A 17803-nucleotide genomic window follows, 5' to 3' on the forward strand; every position below is an offset into this window, starting at 1 on the left:
CACATTGTAATAAAACAATTTCCTGTATGCAAATGGCCTGTTTACATATCCCTGGCCCAGTTGTTGTCACTTGACAGACTGAGAGAATGTGAAGAGAGCAGCTATACAATGAAAAATGAGAAGAATAAGACTTGGATGAAAAATAAAATCTAATGAACCCACTTTCAGCTGCGGACATGCTGAAGACTGATGTTACTGGACAGATGCCGTGTTTCACACACACACACACACACACACACACACACACACACACACACACACACACACACACACACACACTCATATATATGTAGCCTGGGTGCATCGGATTACAAATACATCAATGCCACTATTCACTCCAGCTTTATAAAAGCCTGCTGATATAGGAGCCAGTGGAGAAGCTTAGATAAGTGAGGCCGAATCATTGAAAATGAAAGGATGACGCAATGTGCAGGGTGCATTTAAACGTGTGGCGAGTGAGAGAGAGAGAGACAAAGATAAAGACTGAGAGCTGTAGGGCGAGCAGGGGTGGGGCTTGGTGGTGGTGGTGGTGGCTGGATGGGGGGGGGGTTAATGTGATGCTGCGACAGTGCTACGGGACGTGAGAGGATGTTGTGGGATGAAGATGGGTTAACTGCCTGCATCTACACATCGAGGGCTGTGGTGTCGATGGTGATGAGATGTTCGGAAAGAGCCGGAGCACACCTGCTGGGCTAATTCACAGCCAGCGATTCACTGCCACCATTGTGCTCTGGCTAAGTGCAGTCCTCTCATGCAAGTCTTTCACGTTGGGGTTTATGCATCGCCTATGTAACGTAATGACACCAATCAGCCTTTTTTTTTCTCCTTTGCAGCAAAACCTATCCTGCAGCCGCCTAAACTCATCATCATAATCATCATAGTGGTGCCATGCTGCATGGAAAAGCTGAATACAGCACCGCTCTGGCTCTGTATCTGGTTCAAGATCACAGCACAGGTAATCATGCTGTTTTTGAGCTGCTCCTTATCAGCCGTCTTACGTGGGGAAAATAAGGGAGCGCTGCTCCTCACGTTTTTTTACTGAGGACACGGTAAGAGCTGCACTCGAGTTGAGAAGGATGTGAGCAGGTGTATAGGGGCCAATTAATGCCTCAGTCTAGATGCCGGTACCATTTAGGATGTGGCACTTATTCATCAATAAATGCCAGGAAGGAATGAAACTGATATTCTCTCCAGCCCACACATGCCCACGCTCAAGTCTCTACACACAAACTGTTAAAAAACATAGCATCGACCCCAGAGATTAGAATACAGAGCTCTGCGAGGAGGAAATACATTTGACCAGGCATCAGGATGCATGTTTTTGAGGCCCTGTGGCGAGATCCCCCATTTAATGACACTTTATGCTGACCTCTGCAACCCTTTTTAGCAAATACACATCTATAAACAACAGTTTCAGAGAGGCTGCCTTCTAATCATCTTCACTCCATGACTTTTCTACATTTCCATTACGAGACGATGCCTGTGTGGAGCTTTTTGCTCTGTTCTTCTCGGTCGTCACGGGGAAATATAGTGCAGTAATTCACTGATAGCACTCGTTAACGGCTGGAGTGATAGTTGGAGAACAACAGCTCCAGAATCTCATCTTGGTGCGCTAATATGATGAGACGGGTGCTGGGTGCATGAGGGCAGGCAATATAATTACAGTCTCTTCCCGGAACGCAATCTTTCAGGGAAGAGTCGGGGTGGGGGGGGGGGGGATGACAGGAGCGCGGTAGAGACAAAACAGTCTCCATTTGGGAGCAGGGGGATGGGGGCCAGAGAGCTGGTATTCCGTTGGGGAGGTGGAGAGTGAAAAGTGAGGTAAATGGGAGATAATGCTAGCCTGGCGAAGGCAGCCAGCCTTTCTCTCTCAGCTCCCCGGCTCTTCAACTCAATTCTCCGTGGGGCTACCCATCAGCTGCTGCCGGCCTCCACAAAGAGATGGGGGCATGGGAGGAGGAGGAGGGAATGGGGAGACGGAGACAGAGGGGAGAGGGGGACTTGCACATCATAGATGTTTGTTTGTTTTCCAGAAAGGATCTTGGAGCCATGACCGAGGAAGGGCTGGCTGTATATCTCTATTAACATTTCTATTTATGCAAAAGGGCACACACAAGGAATCCATGTATTAAATCAGCAAGGGGACATAACACTTGATTTTCTTTGGCCATAGAGTTTGTTTACAGTTGGGGATGTCACCTAACTTGATAAATCCCTGTGCAAGTGCTTCCAGGATGAGGAGGCCCCTGCAGCAGATGTTGCATAAAAAAAGCCAGTCTATTCAGCTTTACTCAACAGCGGTAACACGATCATAAATCCTTCAAACACATATTCACCCTTCATCGCTGCTGCAGGATTTCCACAATCATGCCTTTGGGGACAGCAATGTTGAGCAACATAAAAAATGTGGCCAAATTATGGCCACAGTTCAGGGATCATCATGAGGTAAGGGACCAGCAGCATCACCATTCTTCTATAACTTAAATGGGTGTGACAAAACTAATAATAGTGTGTACTATAAATAAATTGATAACTCGTTTGTGTCCTTTTGAAACCAATGTACATGCCTGTTCCAAGATGGTGCTTCAACCATAATTCTGGATCTACCTTTCTGCCACGTGGTCATCTAACCGCCAGCCTTTGCTTTGCAATGAGGCTAACATGGCCAACTACAGATGGATACACAGGTGGGTGTTGCGGTGTTGTAGTACTCGAGTCCAGGACTCGGACTCGAGTCTGACTCAAGTCCTGATTTTCAGGACTCGTGACTCGACTTGGACTTGAGCACTGATGACTCGGACAAGGACTCGAGCAATGACTGCATTCGGACTCGGAAGTTGGAGATGAGGACTCGGACTTGTTAATTGATAAAGACTGCTTTTGTGTTGTTTTTGTTAGTTTTTTTGTAATAGGCCCTAATAATTTGGCATAAGATATTGATAGCTATATTAATACCATAACATTGATCACCACATTCTAATAGGATGCGGTGATCAATAGCTTTTTTACGGTGCCAGAGTGGAGCACTGGAGCCCATCTTGGAACTCGACTCAGACTCAACCTTGATGACTCGGACTCCGACTCAGGTAATGGGGACTTGACTCGGACTCGACTCGAACACTGGGGACTCGAGACTCAACTCAGACTTGAGGTTTAGTGACTCGACTACAACACTGGGGTGTTGCTAGTGCACATTACCAAAACACAAACTGAGGAATTCTTAGAGAAAGGCATCAGTCCTAGTTACGATCACTATACATTATACCTTCAGAGCATTTCATCTCTAGCAAATATAACACATAACAAGAGTAGACAGTATAAACAAAAAGTCATGTTTGTATTCTCTGGGCAGTCGATTTAGAGAAAGGTAAACAGACATACCTTGAAAGAGTTCGGACATTTTCTTCTTGTAGATGGTGAAGTCAGTTTCCAGGAAGACACAGAATATGACTCGAGTGATCTGCACAGGGGGAAGAGTGAGAGATAAAGAGACTTAATTATTGTGGCTGCTTATTTCAGAAAGGGCACTGTTGGGAATTACACACGACTAAGGAGCCAAATGAACAATTGAAAGATCTGATGATAGTTGTCTGCAATGACAGGATACAATCATAGCTAAAGTACTGTTCAGAAATGCAATTAGATACCTCACATTCAAGACCACCCAAACTAGACCCTCTGAGACAACTTTAAGTGAATATTACAATGCGTTACATCAGACGGTGCATATCTGAATGAAAGCCTCGGTTAGAGGGGTGCAATATCCCTCGGTATCACTCACAAAGTGCAACTACATGAAATTGCACCATTATAGATCAATAGTGAGTGCCACGGTGCTCAGAAGCTTCAGGTTTCAGCTCTAATTGTATGGCAGATGTGACAAGGGATTTGTAATGACTGTAGGCTTCTCTTTACCCTGCAATTACAAATATATTAATTTTCTCCACTGCATATTTTGCTCCTATTTGTTAGCTCAGTAGAAATCCAATAACCCCCCCTCCCACCCCCCCGGAAAGTATAAAAAAATAAATCCCTTAGCGTACTGAATACTTGAATGATTTTGGCCCTAATGCTCAAAAAGATGATAGGATTGGAGAGCAGCACTTTCTCCAGAGCTCATTCAGCCCTGCAGACATATCAGCCAAGCAGCTCTACGTATAAATAATGTATTTATGTGCACTTATTCAATAAAAAAGGCATACACTCCCTGTGTTCATATCATCCCCACAAAACCATGTCTTAATTTCATCTCTTTGACTGTGCACATTGTAATCATGGCTTATCATTTAGCAGTATGACTATCCATTTGCAATGTACAACCTCCCTGTTGAGAGAATTGCATATTTTTTTTTAAAGAAACACACAATGGGTTGTCTGAGATATTGGGGGGGGGGTTGTCTTAATAGAATCTAATTTCATCTTCATTCCTCCACTTTGTCTTCTTTAAGTGGAACCTCGGGTATTCGAGCATCAGTCACAGTCAGGGAGGTGCATTAGACAACATGACAGCAGATAATCGCTTCACTGAATAATGGCAATTTGACACCATAGCCGTGATGGTGGCCAACCGTGGGCTGTCTACGCCCAAAACAGGGATAATCGAGTTATAGGAAGATAAGGAGAGCTCCAGAGCATTGGACCCAGCCCGGCCAACAGGCCCGACACAGGGATCTGATCTAAAGAGCCCCCCCTCTATTAACAGTGTATGACCTGTGCTCTGGAATACATGTTAGAAGCTGAATGCTAGATGGTAACTTTTTGTTTTTGCCCAAAATCTTGGGGGGGGGGTTTGTTCATGAATTGTAGGGGCCGTTTACAAGGTGACGTTTTCAACATAAAACGGTAAAGTATTGTAAACTACTAAGAAGACACGTTAGCCCCTAGCTAATGGGTCTGACCCTTTAGCCGAGCGGTTAGTGATGTCGCCTTGTGGTGCAGTACACCCCGTATCGAATCCCGCACCGGGCAAGAAAATAACGCAAACTTTTGAAACCGGGTCCCAGAGCGAAACCGTTAGAAAACGCGACGCCGTGTCGCCGCGTAAACTGAGCAAGACCGAGTCCTGCCAAAACGGTGAAGTCACGGCTCCACGTCGCACTCGCGCAGCACGTTTTCAGTCAAATGGCCGTGAGCGAGTAAGAAGACAACGTTAACAATGGCGGATTACCGAGCTGCATCTGCGTTCGGCCGTTACCTCTGCTAAGTTTATGAACGCTAACCAACGTTTCCTCGGAGTTTTGACGCCTTATAGTCCAGGGTCACTCGGAGTAACAACTCCACTTCATCGTCTGTTGTAGAACCTGATAATGTAATAAAAATCTGCTTGAGTCCATTGAAAATGCAATAAAACCTGATAATGTAATAACTCCCTGATAATGTAATAAAGTGCATTTCCCAATAATGTAATAAGCTTTTTACCAATAATGTAATAATAGTGTGACATTAATGGCACGTTATTACATTATCAGGTTAGCCTTCATTTCCCTGGTCCTGATAATGTAATAATTCCCCAATATTGTAACAATTTAACAGCAGACCACCCATAAATGGATTCAAGTGGCGATACTGTTTAAGCAACGCAAGCTCGAGAGGTCTAGTGCCACCGACAGGTCAAAGTTGGACGTGCATGAATGCTCTACTCTTCCTCAAAGCTACCTCCAAGCTACTTCCACACATGTTTTTTCTCAGTTGGATCATTTTATTACATTATCAGGTTTTATTGCATTTTCAATGGCCTCAAGTGCATTTTTTATTACATTATCAGGGTTATTACATTATCGGGGTTATTACATTATCAGGGTTATTACATTATCGGGGGGGGGGTTTATTACATTATCGGGGGATTTATTACATTATCAGGTTCTACATCCGTCCAGACGAAATGGTTTGTTTCGGAGCGTACACTCGCCGTCGTCTGTTCACTCGCCGCGCTGAGAAGAAAGCGTTTGTGCGCAGGCGCGTGGTGGAAGAGCGCTCTACTAGAAAGTTTCACCGCCATCTACTGGCCGGGCATGCGTACTACAGCGTTTTCAGTCGTTTCCTGCAGATGTGGTCTGAACGCGGAACTTTTTTAAAACGCAAAGGAAAAGCTTGTCCGTTTTTAGCGAGACCGTTGTCTTGTAAACGTGGCCGCAGGCTCATCCGCTCAAAAACGAAAGAAAGCTTTAAGGCTTCTCTGAAGTCACGGGCTCTCTGACAAACAGACCACCTGGTGCTGGAGGCCACGGGATGACAGCTCTCCAGGAATGTCCACTGCCTTCTCACCGAACGCCATCCTAAAATGGAGCGCCTGCAGTCAAACCTCCAACTAATGCCCTCGCATGGAAACACCCACACACATGCACACATACATCATAAAATCTGACTAATTAATGATTAGATTTCTCAGGTGCCTTTCAAAAGAGGGAGGAAAAAAAACTCTTGGGTCACCTAATGTTTATGCAAAAAAAAAAAAAAATTGGAAGAACTTGCCACGTGGAAATCAATTCAAATTCTGTGCCCGCATGTCTTCTTTTTCTTTCTCCTTTTCTCTCTCTCTGGAAAATGGCTGGAGGGAGAGTGGCACCACTTTTTTCCCCCCATACAGACTATGAACATATTATGGATTTTTGATAGATATCCGTAAGGCCAGGACACCAAATCAAAACAGAGACGCAGGTCATAATACACCCTTGAAATTCTATCCGTATCCAAACAAACATCACGGGCTGAGGCTTGGCAGCAGCATGAAATGAACCAAATCAAATGTGTCTGAAAGAGTGATCTGTGACTATCTCTTGGTGAAAGTGTATTTCAGTTCATCCTATTCAAATACTGCTGTAAAATGGCCCTGCCCCATCTACGCAGTCACTGTGGTGTCGCGGAGTCAAGAAGAGACGCCTTATCTCCTGCATGCACACATACTATATACAGTGACGGGAGGGGAACTCACGGCCTTCTCGTCTCAACACCGCAACATGAAACTGAATACAGTAGAACATGTGCTCCTGACGGGCTCCAACCAACACACCATATACGAGAGAGAGAAGTATACATCGAGAGAAATGTAAATAGATTTGAGCTACTTTTATCACTTTTGATATACAGGATGCAATAAATTGTCACGATAAACTTTGAAACAGCTGTGAAATCCATCAAGCTGAGACGCAGACTCCTGTGCATCACATCTGCTTTGGTTTTTCACCTTTCTGATTTGGTGCGATGTCAGCGGTTGGTTGGCTCTTTGGCTCTTATTCAAAACACATCCCCTCATGGATATTAGTCATGCATTGATTTTTTTTTCCTTGTGAATACTTCTTTATAGATTTATGTGAGCTCCAGCACAAAACTTCTACTGAAAATGGTTAACATGGTCTCACACTGACATATAATTCTGACAGATAATGCGTGTGCATGAACATTATGGGGCAGAAATGCTAATAGATGCTACGTTAGTTTGTATTCTATTTAGTCAGAGGCACGATATCTTGGTCCACGGCAATGGGAAGTAATGTGTGTGTCGTGTGTTAAGTGTGCGCCCTACAGATGCCAAGGTTGGGAAAGTTAATGGAGGACTAATTAGAAAGCTGGGATCACTGCGTGCTTGCCGGCCCAGTCATTACTCATCCCTGATTGGAGGGCTGTTGCCAAAGGGGGACTGCAATATGATTGTGTCCCCTGGTTGCATATGGAAGGAATGGTTCGCTCAACAGAAAAGTGTGCTGCACAAAAAGGTATGGGGCAATAACACCTGGTTTACCCTGTGCCGGTCTGATTCGGGCTTGTTGGAGACATGGCCACATCCAGGTAAAAGCCCTAGCATGGACTAGAATATTTCTGAGGAAATCAGCACGTTTTTTCAAACAGGGAACTTTAGGGGCTTATTCATTCACTTATTAATCAAAATCATCTCGGACAAAGGCTCATGAAACATTTTTTTTAACAATATTTGGCACAAACTTTTGCATGACAATTTGACGCTGCTCCACTTATTTAGTGTTACCAATTCACGAATTTTTGGGAGTTGAACCAAACAACAATTTAAAACTTGTTGCGGTTGACTTGATCAAACAGGCAGCTCCTGTGAGCAAATGTGCACATGTGATTAGGTGATGGGGCAAAGTGATATTTTAGACTGCGTTGTAAAAACAGTCATTTACAGTGGCATGTAAATTGGTACACATCAGTGCAATACAGGATAAGGTGTCGTGCAGCAAGTTGCAGATCTCGGTGTGGGCATTCCATTAAAATCCTCCGCGGAACATTTTATTCATCTGCCATAATCAATTCGAAACCGGCGCCTCTTAGTTGTAAATGAGTTCTGAATATATGATAAGACTAAAACTAATTAAAATGATAATGCCGTGGGTTCAACCTGACTACCTACGCCTCTGCAGCTCATTTGCATGTCACTTGAGATGTGAAAAAACAAAACATGAGAGTGGCTCTCTCCTGATTGATGGCAGGTAGGCCGTGAGTGTCAGGCATCTGTGCTGCAACGCAAAGCAGCGACTAAATGTTTATTTTCTTTAATACACAAATCTTGTGTTTATGAAAAGTGTGGGGTCCCCCCCCCCTTTTTGTGAGTGTCTGTGACTCATCTTGCCTACGGACGGTTCACCAGGTGCCCTGGCTTCTTACTGGTTGGCTAATAGATGAGCTGTCATGGCTGGCCACCCATGCCCATAATTACATTGGGGGGCAACGCCAGCAGAATCTGCAGCACACACACTTTACTACTTGCATTTCCTTCTTGATTCTGTCACAAACGATAATAGGGACAGGTTGCCCTAGCATGTCTGCCCCAGCTGGGGCCCAACCCATGGGAGACGTGTGTCTACGTGCGTTTTCTGCCGCTTAGATTTCGAGGCATGGGCAGATGAGGAATGGGTTACTGGTTGCATCCAGATGGACAACAGCAACAGCAGGGTGACTGAACCTTGTGGTGAACACACTAGCTAAAAAATACCCAACTGTAAATGTAATTCACACATACGCGTGTGTGTGCGCACCCATATGTGCGCACACAAACATAAACGCAAATAGGGAGTGACGCTGGATGTCACGGTGATCTCTCTTTCATAGACACATCCACAGAAATACCGTACAGCGGCGATGTGACATGAAAAAAGGAAACCCGTTATTACATATATCTACATCATGCACACGTGTTGACGGCACGTGTTGTAATGTTTGATGCGCTGAACGATTCCCAGGAATAAACCCCGACTGAAAAATATATCACCACAAAATAAAGCCTTGCGGCGGGTCTCGTCAGACGTCATCGGCGAGCGTTCGTCTCCTTTGTTGTCGGCAGCATTAGATTTGGCAGTTGCTTCCCCGGGAGGCAGGTGGCCCATATCCAGGCCTTATTACCCATGTAATTACATACACCTGCGCCGTCGCTTGGACACACAGTCGGCAGCAAGCTCGGGGAACTCGGCATGGCTCTGACCGGCATCCGTGGCCAGACCTGAGCAAACTCCCCCAACAAATTGATAACACGACACCCCGGCAAAGTCCGCATGTCCACCTCTCCACTGCCGTTTTACTTGAGCTGCAGTGACGCGGTGGCAGGGCTGTCAGCGGCGGCCGGGGACTGGCGCCGGTCACTCGGGTGGAGAGCCGGAGCTGTCGGCGGCTCTTCAGTTTGACTTTGATTGACCCTGTCGGCTGAGAGAGCCGCCGCAGCCCCACCTACAGCCGGCTGGCGAATTATCATTTCAAAGAAGTGCCCAGAAAAGGTTATAGCCCTTTGAACAAAACGCCTCGATCCATGCATCAAAGGATAAGCCTGACATCGGGGCTTTTAGAAGCCACGGATGCCACTACAGCTCGGAGGAAAGAGCTGAGCACAAATTCTTTACTTTTCAAAGCTGTTCGTCGTTAGATGCCCAACGTGTCATAGGAAGGGCAATAGCGTTATCGGTGGAGTTAGCCTGTTATGCTAATCGGAGGATGGCTTGTGGTAAACGCCTATGTTGTACACACAGGCGTTTACATAGGCACACAGTAGTCAGCACCGACTCATTCAGTACTCGGTATGACTAATTAGAGGACATGGTTTCAGATACATGTTGCAAACTGTGGAATATTTTCAGAGGATAATAATGTCCTGTTCCATTCAGAACATCCACCCACCCATCCATCCATTATCTGAACCGCTTATCCTGCTCTCAGGGTCGCGGCGGGGATGCTGGAGCCTATTCCAGCAGTCATCGGGCAGCAGGCGGGGAGACACCCTGGACAGGCCGCCAGGCCATCACAGGGCCCACACCCACACATATTCACACCTAGGGACAATTTAGTCCGGCTGATTCACCTGACCTACATGTCTTTGGACTGTGGGAGGAAACCCACGCAGACACGGGGAGAACATGCAAACTCCACACACAGGATGACCCACCAAGGTTGGACTACCCCGGGGCTCGAACCCAGGACCTTCTTGCTGTGAGGCGACCGCACTAACCACTGCGCCACCGTGCCGCCCCATTCGGAACATTCTCAGACATAATACATCAGCAGTCCCGATGTAAATTCTATTAACTATGCATGTACCACTGATTTTGAGCTAAACAAATCGTTCCTCCTGTATTTATTAAGGCACCGCTCTTCTGTATGGCATAGACGAAAATGGAGTACAGCATGCTTGAGACGTCTCACTTTCAAGCTCAAATATTCGAAAATTGTTCTCTCAAACTGAAACAGACAGCGTTCGACTTTCACACACTTTCAGCCAACCCTGCCTGCTCCCACTGCCAGCAGCCCTGCAAAAAGAGCTGTTCTGTCTGATCACAAAACCATTTTGGTAAAAAAGACCAACAAATCCACTCCCTTTGTTTTCTATTAGCTTGATTTTTCAGTAGGAGAACTTGGAAAAATACACCTGTAAAGAATACTTAACAGCTTATTAGTAGTTTTTTTTTCTTGTAAATCTCACAAAAGCTGAGCAGAGATCCTTTTCAAGAAGATGGGTTGATAGTAGCTGTATATATTTTAAGGTGGCAGCTTGCTTGCAATGAGCTTTACACCAACTTACTGCAGAGAAATGTCAATAACTTCCCATAGGAACTTAACAACTGTAATTGACTTCATCTAGCTGCAGCTAAATGTTTGGCAGTTCATCGCCACTGACAGTAATGAAATCTTTCTCCAGCATCATGAGAGCTTGTAAGCATCCTGGAGAGTTTAGGGGTCCTCAAGGGGGACATTAGTACAATCCACTGGAAAGCCACTAGAGCTTTAAGCGTCACAATACTACGGTGTCTCTGCAGCATGGGCAACAACCTCCACTGACAAATTTGTCAATTAATATGGATACTCAAATAATTATAATGATGGAAGGCCAATAGCCAGTCTATGGGGAATAGGGTAAGTGTGTGGAGACTGGAATGGGCTAGTTTAGAAAAGGAATTATAAAGATGTCAGGTAGTCTATCTACTGCAGAGGTCAGAGGGGAATGATGAGGGAAGGGCTCATATGAGGTCTATATGTAAGATCCATTGCTGCATGGGTAATGATCTGACCTCTGGACATCCAGTAGCTCGTCCTTTAACGGGCTCTGCTGAAGAGGTAGGAGATTGTGTGTGTGTGTGTCTGTGCCTGTTTCTCTATATATGTTTTAGATTTGGCACAAAGGGTCCAACAATAGGCTACCGACTAAGGCAACTTCATCTGTGGCCAATTTGTAGGTTTTTCTATCATCCCAGGAGTAAATCTCCCCATTTCCATTCAGAGTAGTCTGGCCTAACCACTGTGAGAAACTTGTATAGAGTTTTGATGGTGGTGACCAAATCTGGTCGTACAGGTCCCACCCTTTCCTCTCTAGGCCTATTGTGCTACAAATTTCCACATACCCCATAGCAAAACTAGAAACTTGGCAACATCTGTAACTACGATAACTACATGTAATTACAGGTTTGACTCACTCTGCCATTTACATTCTCATTCTGATTTATAAAGCTGATTCACCTGACCTGCATGTCTTTGGACTATGGGAGGAAACCGGAGCCCCCGGCGGAAACCCACGCAGACACGGGGAGAACGTGTTGGGCCTGTGTGATAGTCTGGCAGCCTTTCCAGGGTGTCTCCCCGCCTGCCACCCAATGACTGCTGGGATAGGCTCCAGCATCCCCACGACCCTGAGAACAGGATAAGCTGTTCGGAAAATGGATGGATGGATGTCTTACACACCTACTTTTGAATTGTGATGTCCTTGCCTGTTTGCGAAATGGCCACAGTAAAAGCTTGGTTCTTCAGATATGGCCTCTTGTCTGTAGGGAGTTAACGTCAGCAGCTGTTGCATCGCCAGCTCTAATGGGCCCAGACATTTCTTCTAAATCTTAAGCATGTCGCTCTTTCATGATCATATTCAATAGAGAGCGCTTGATTCCTTTATAATTAAAAATGCAAAGTCAACAAACGTCCAAATTTTTTGATGGAGTTTTGCCAAAAGACGTCTCCTTTGCTCACTTCCCCGAATCATCGACATACTTGCCATCTCAGGATCCAGAGGATAAATCATCTGACGATGATTTATCTCTGGGGACAATGGCCAATATTTCAGGGCTTCCGGTGTAGCTCTAGGCTGCTCGCGTCCGTTTCCTATGAAGACTTCCTCTTTCATGCTCCTGTCATTGTTTACGGTCAGATTAGCCACTTGAGACGCAAGAATGGAGTTGGAGTTGTGAGACAACGTCTACAACCAGATTGGTTCACAAGTAGTCAACATGAGTCGAACATATCCCCGCACTATACACCAACATCGAGACTTTTTCTAGGCGTTTTAGGTCCAGATATTTCAGCCAATGTGTTCCGCCTCTTTCGCTCCCCACATGGACTGTTACCAACATGCAACCATAGCATGTTCCTGTAGAAATTGTTGCCTACTCAAACGTGATTGGTCAACAGTACTTGGACTAAAAAAAAAACCTTCCCATGCCTACTGATTTTATATATATATATATATATATATATATATATATATATATATATATATATACACTACCGTTCAAAAGTTTGGGATCACCCAAACAATTTCGTGTTTTCCATGAAAAGTCACACTTATTCACCACCATATGTTGTGAAATGAATAGAAAATAGAGTCAAGACATTGACAAGGTTAGAAATAATGATTTGTATTTGAAATAAGATTTTTTTTACATCAAACTTTGCTTTCGTCAAAGAATCCTCCATTTGCAGCAATTACAGCACTGCAGACCTTTGGCATTCTAGCTGTTAATTTGTTGAGGTAATCTGGAGAAATTGCACCCCACGCTTCCAGAAGCAGCTCCCACAAGTTGGATTGGTTGGATGGGCACTTCTTTGAGCAGATTGAGTTTCTGGAGCATCACATTTGTGGGGTCAATTAAACGCTCAAAATGGCCAGAAAAAGAGAACTTTCATCTGAAACTCGACAGTCTATTCTTGTTCTTAGAAATGAAGGCTATTCCATGCGAGAAATTGCTAAGAAATTGAAGATTTCCTACACCGGTGTGTACTACTCCCTTCAGAGGACAGCACAAACAGGCTCTAACAGGTACTATTTAATGAAGATGCCAGTTGGGGACCTGTGAGGCGTCTGTTTCTCAAACTATAGACTCTAATGTACTTATCTTCTTGCTCAGTTGTGCAACGCGGCCTCCCACTTCTTTTTCTACTCTGGTTAGAGCCTGTTTGTGCTGTCCTCTGAAGGGAGTAGTACACACCGGTGTAGGAAATCTTCAATTTCTTAGCAATTTCTCGCATGGAATAGCCTTCATTTCTAAAAACAAGAATAGACTGTCGAGTTTCAGATGAAAGTTCTCTTTTTCTGGCCATTTTGAGCGTTTAATTGACCCCACAAATGTGATGCTCCAGAAACTCAATCTGCTCAAAGAAGTGCCCATCCAACCAATCCAACTTGTGGGAGCTGCTTCTGGAAGCGTGGGGTGCAATTTCTCCAGATTACCTCAACAAATTAACAGCTAGAATGCCAAAGGTCTGCAATGCTGTAATTGCTGCAAATGGAGGATTCTTTGACGAAAGCAAAGTTTGATGTAAAAAAAATCTTATTTCAAATACAAATCATTTCTAACCTTGTCAATGTCTTGACTCTATTTTCTATTCATTTCACAACATATGGTGGTGAATAAGTGTGACTTTTCATGGAAAACACAAAATTGTTTGGGTGATCCCAAACTTTTGAACGGTAGTGTATATACACACACACACACACACACGTATATATATATATATATACACACTACCGTTCAAAAGTTTGGGATCACCCAAACAATTTTGTGTTTTCCATGAAAAGTCACACTTATTCACCACCATATGTTGTGAAATGAATAGAAAATAGAGTCAAGACATTGACAAGGTTAGAAATAATGATTTGTATTTGAAATAAGATTTTTTTTACATCAAACTTTGCTTTCGTCAAAGAATCCTCCATTTGCAGCAATTACAGCATTGCAGACCTTTGGCATTCTAGCTGTTAATTTGTTGAGGTAATCTGGAGAAATTGCACCCCACGCTTCCAGAAGCAGCTCCCACAAGTTGGATTGGTTGGATGGGCACTTCTTGCGTACCATACGGTCAAGCTGCTCCCACAACAGCTCAATGGGGTTCAGATCTGGTGACTGCGCTGGCCACTCCATTACCGATAGAATACCAGCTGCCTGCTTCTGCTCTAAATAGTTCTTGCACAATTTGGAGGTGTGTTTAGGGTCATTGTCCTGTTGTAGGATGAAATTGGCTCCAATCAAGCGCTGTCCACTGGGTATGGCATGGCGTTGCAAAATGGAGTGATAGCCTTCCTTATTCAGAATCCCTTTTACCCTGTACAAATCTCCCACCTTACCAGCACCAAAGCAACCCCAGACCATCACATTACCTCCACCATGCTTAACAGATGGCGTCAGGCATTCTTCCAGCATCTTTTCATTTGTTCTGCGTCTCACAAACGTTCTTCTTTGTGATCCAAACACCTCAAACTTGGATTCATCCGTCCACAACTTTTTTCCAGTCTTCCTCTGTCCAATGTCTGTGTTCTTTTGCCCATCTTAATCTTTTTCTTTTATTGGTCAGTCTCAGATATGGCTTTTTCTTTGCCACTCTGCCCTGAAGCCCAGAATCCCGCAGCCGCCTCTTCACTGTAGATGTTGACACTGGTGTTTTGCGGGTACTATTTAATGAAGATGCCAGTTGGGGACCTGTGAGGCGTCTGTTTCTCAAACTAGAGACTCTAATGTACTTATCTTCTTGCTCAGTTGTGCAACGCGGCCTCCCACTTCTTTTTCTACTCTGGTTAGAGCCTGTTTGTGCTGTCCTCTGAAGGGAGTAGTACACACCGGTGTAGGAAATCTTCAATTTCTTAGCAATTTCTCGCATGGAATAGCCTTCATTTCTAAGAACAAGAATAGACTGTCGAGTTTCAGATGAAAGTTCTCTTTTTCTGGCCATTTTGAGCGTTTAATTGACCCCACAAATGTGATGCTCCAGAAACTCAATCTGCTCAAAGGAAGGTCAGTTTTGTAGCTTCTGTAACGAGCTAAACTGTTTTCGGATGTGTGAACATGATTGCACAATGGTTTTCTAATCATCAATTAGCCTTCTGAGCCAATGAGCAAACACATTGTACCATTAGAATACTGGAGTGATAGTTGCTTGAAATGGGCCTCTATACACCTATGTAGATATTGCACCAAAAACCAGACATTTGCAGCTAGAATAGTCATTTACCACATTAGCAATGTATAGAGTGTATTTCTTTAAAGTTAAGACTAGTTTAAAGTTATCTTCATTGAAAAGTACAGTGCTTTTCCTTCAAAAATATGGACATTTCAATGTGATCCTAAACTTTTGAACGGTAGTGTATATATATATATAAAATCTGTTTTTAGAGATTAACATACGACTTGACACCATTTTGAAGGAGCACAGTAACTTGCAGGCCTGCCCAATGAACAGTGACTGGTTTCCCGTTTCTCTTATTATCCGGCTTCTTTTTTTGGGGGGGGGGGGGGGGGGTTTGGATTTATTATTTTTTTGGAGAATTTTCCCCATTTTCTCCCCAATTGTAACCATCCATTTACCTCACTCTCCGAGCCATCCTGGTGGCTGCTCCAACCCCTCTGCTAAGAGAGGGCTGCAGACTACCTCATGCTTCTCCCAATACTAGTAGCATGTGGGAGAATTACGCTAGTCCCCCCAGTTCCCCCTCCCCTCTGAACAGGCGCCCCGGCCAAAACACATCCGGCTTCTTAACCACAGACATGGCCAATTGTGTCTGTAAGAACACCTGACCAAGCCGGAGGTAAGACGGGGATTCGAACTGGCGATCCCCATGTTGGTAGGCAATGGAATACACTGCCCAGACGCCCCTTATTATCCAGCTTTTGTAATGGGCTCTGCCGAACCCACTACCAGACCAGCTACTCCTTAAAATAAGGTTTGGCTAGCGAGACTAGTTCAGAATTAATTCCATTTGGCGTAGTCAGAGCTTTGTTCTCACATGGGTGATTTCTCAATCAGGTAATAATCATCTTACTGAGTACAGCCTTCTTGTTGAGCCGAGTTAAAGATATCACTGGTCTCTGACACATTTGCCTTGCTCCCAATCCCCCTGTTGACCACCAGTACACTTGTAATAAATGTCAAGTTGAAGGATTGAGGTAAGGTATAAGTGTGTCAACGTCAATGTTTACTCATCTTCTGCACTTGGTCAACAGAGGGCTACCTGGCTTGGTTGTCACGTCCACTAATACTTTTATTTTTCATGCCTCTATTTAGTCAATACCTGCTTGGTCTTGTGGGAGCGGGCCAATAACAGCCCACTCAGCCCTCCTGGAAGAAGGTTAGTGTGTGCAGCCAGGTATAGCCAATCTCCAAGCTAAACCTGCTATGTACAGCTCCTGCTGATGAATCCATCACACAATGTGCATTCCCTGTCAAAAACAGATGATTTACACACAGCAAAGGCAAATCCTTTTGGGTTGAAACGAAGAAACTGCTGTGAAAAAAGACAGTCCCAGACAGATGAAATCCACTGATGTGTACTAAGGAGGAAAACAAACAATCAAACCGTCTCTTTCACAGTTTTCAGATAAAACGATCTGGATGTTTCCCTGATGTGAGGGGTGATATTTGGACTGGTCGGCGTATGTCTCTATGGGCCTGCTTGGCACCTCCAGACTATTCTTTGAGCAATATGTTTGCCCTGTCAGAAGTTGAAAGGATGTGGGAAGATTTCCTGGACAGAACTATGCCGTGTGATCTAAACAGACCCTCTCCAGCCTGAGCATTACACAATGCTGCCAGGCAGGAGGGAATACAATCACAGCTCCCCATGGTACTTTTGCCAGGGCTACATTCGAGCCTAGATCTGGCTGCTGTGGCTCATATGGGGAAGAGACCACAAGGGGCAGAATGACATTGGAAGGCCCGGATGAGTACCTAGAGGAGGTTTGAGAGACACACAGATTGCTGGGAAAATGGATATGCCAAAGCTGCTAGCAGCTAAAAGCGTGTCTTTGCACTGTGCATACTCATTACTCATGCTCTCCCTGCTAGCCAGGCCAGTGATGGAAAATGACAATGTGAATGAGTGAGAGGGTGCATGGCCCATGTTAGACCTACTTACAATTGTCTGCTCTCTGAGGTTTTAGCCACATGGGGTATATATATGGATACACACCCCAATACTACTTAGCCGTACTAATATATATATATATATATATATATATATATATATATATATACCCAAATACTAGTATTCCGCTCCTCATTAGTCGAGCACTCAACACCATTTGACGGATTCGGGAAAAAATGCTCTCTCTCTCTC

At 44.5% G+C, this 17803-nt stretch overlaps 1 protein-coding gene across 2 annotated transcripts in view; it reads right to left on the reverse strand.

Moving 5' to 3' along the window:
* Positions 1-17803, reverse strand: part of macrod2 (mono-ADP ribosylhydrolase 2) — a 622428-nt gene that overhangs the window by 47769 nt on the left and 556856 nt on the right. For both annotated transcript variants that reach the window (XM_056292387.1, XM_056292386.1), the window contains exon 9: positions 3382-3460. In XM_056292387.1, the coding sequence (XP_056148362.1) occupies positions 3382-3460 (79 nt within the window). The remainder of the gene's footprint in view (positions 1-3381; positions 3461-17803) is intronic.

This window comes from Lampris incognitus, chromosome 13, assembly GCF_029633865.1.
Source record: "Lampris incognitus isolate fLamInc1 chromosome 13, fLamInc1.hap2, whole genome shotgun sequence".
NCBI lineage: Eukaryota > Metazoa > Chordata > Actinopteri > Lampriformes > Lampridae > Lampris > Lampris incognitus.